Here is a 1793-nt window from a genome sequence, read left to right on the forward strand (position 1 = left end):
GCTGCTCTCAGAGTTACCAGACTGAATCCCTGCTGTCCTCCCTCAGGGAGAGGAAAAGAAGATAGGGTCCACAGACAAAGCAGGGAGAATGGGAGGAGGGGGTGGAGACTCCTGGCTCTGTAAAGTCAGACCCCACTCCCCACCTTCTCTAGGTCATTGAACCCAGTGAAATCCACTCCAAGTGCAACGTGGGCAATCTGCACACCAGCCACTGCCTGGCTAGCGGAGAGGTGATGATCAGCACCTTGGGGGATCCCCAGGGTAATGGCAAAGGTACCTGCTGGCAATGTTGACTTGGCAAGAACTCAGCAGATAAGAGGCGTGGGAAACATTGGGCTGTGTAGGAGCAGGTCCAAAGCCCGGGGAGCTATGGAGTGAGGGGCCAGGGAGAACTGGCTGGCTGAGTCCCACCCAGTGTCTGAAACGTCAGCAAGTGACTTCAGTTGTCTCGACTATTCCTACAGGGACGAGGCTCAGCTGGGTCTGCTGGTGCAGGAGGTAATTCCAGATACTTTAGGCTGTGGCAGAAAGATCACAAGTTCAAGGTCTGCCTGGGAATCTTAGCAAGATTCCCTGTCTTAAAATACAAATAAGAAGCTGGAGACACACCCCTGTGATACAGCACTTGCCTACAATTGAGGTCTCAGGATCAACCCCCAGTAAATCACACATGCACACACTTACACTCACAACACACAGACACTCACACAAGATGAGCTGTGACTGCCGAGTTTGCTAGAAGGCATAGTCAAGAGTCAGCCATGAAGATATGAACACACACACAAACCTAGCAAGTCTATCTGTAATGTCTGCCTTTGTGAATTCATGAGTGTGTGTGTGTGTGTGTGTGTGTGTGTGTGAACTTTTAGAAACATTTTTCTGAACACAGTGATGTACACCTTTGAACCCAGCACTTGGAATGCAGAGGCAGGAGGATCTCTGTGAGTTTGAGGTCAGCCTGGTCTACAGAGTGAGTTCTAGGACAACCATGGCTCCACAGAGAAACCCTGTGTCACAAAAGAGAGAAGAGAGAATAGGAGAGGAGGAAGGGAGGGAGAAAAAGTATTGAACCCATAAGGACAGCTGGCTTCCATGACTGGAGCTCCACCTGTGGCTGCCTGGGGTTCTTACCCGCACAAGGAAGCTTAGCCTGTGGGGAGAATACCAGGGGAGCTGTGGCAGCCTGGGCAAATGATGCTTAAGGGGCCAAGTCCCAGAGCTCTCTGTTCAGTGGGAGGACATTTCCCCAGAGTTCTAAGAGAAGGAAACGTTGCTAAGAGGGAGGGCACAGAGTAAGGGGCCCTACATCACACCCGCCATCTCTGAAACAGACACGTGGGCATCTGAACTCAAGGATCTGACCAGCTGGGTGGGAAAGACAGCAATGGCTCACCGCCTCTAAGTCCTCTTTCTCCCTTTCTTCTCTGCTCAGGGAGTTTTGTGCTGCTTGATGGGGAGACCTTCGAGGTGAAAGGCACGTGGGAGAAGCCTGGAGGGGCTGCTCCTATGGGTTATGACTTCTGGTACCAACCACGACACAACGTCATGATCAGCTCTGAGTGGGCAGCTCCCAACGTCCTCAAAGATGGCTTCAACCCTGCTCACGTGGAGGCTGGTGAGAATAACCTTTCGTCTGGCAGGAGCATTGGCTCATCCACCCCGCACCAGATTTCAGGTCTCTACCCTGCACCAGGACCAACTCTAAACAGGCTAAGTCATGCCAGGTGCGGAGTGCCCACCCGGCTCAAGCGTCCTCGGTGCCCGTTTCCAGCTCTCATCCTAGTCGGTGCCCT

At 52.7% G+C, this 1793-nt stretch overlaps 1 protein-coding gene across 1 annotated transcript in view; it reads left to right on the forward strand.

The window, feature by feature from the left end:
- Positions 1–111: 111 nt before the first annotated feature.
- LOC113457230 (putative selenium-binding protein) overlaps positions 112–1793 on the forward strand; it is a 4454-nt gene continuing 2772 nt past the window's right edge. The window contains exons 1-2 of the mRNA XM_026784104.1: positions 112–273; positions 1433–1786. Of these exons, the coding sequence (XP_026639905.1) occupies positions 234–273; positions 1433–1786 (394 nt within the window). The 5' untranslated portion in view covers positions 112–233. The remainder of the gene's footprint in view (positions 274–1432; positions 1787–1793) is intronic.

Source organism: Microtus ochrogaster, chromosome 21 (genome assembly GCF_000317375.1).
Source record: "Microtus ochrogaster isolate Prairie Vole_2 chromosome 21, MicOch1.0, whole genome shotgun sequence".
In the NCBI taxonomy this organism is placed as follows: domain Eukaryota; kingdom Metazoa; phylum Chordata; class Mammalia; order Rodentia; family Cricetidae; genus Microtus; species Microtus ochrogaster.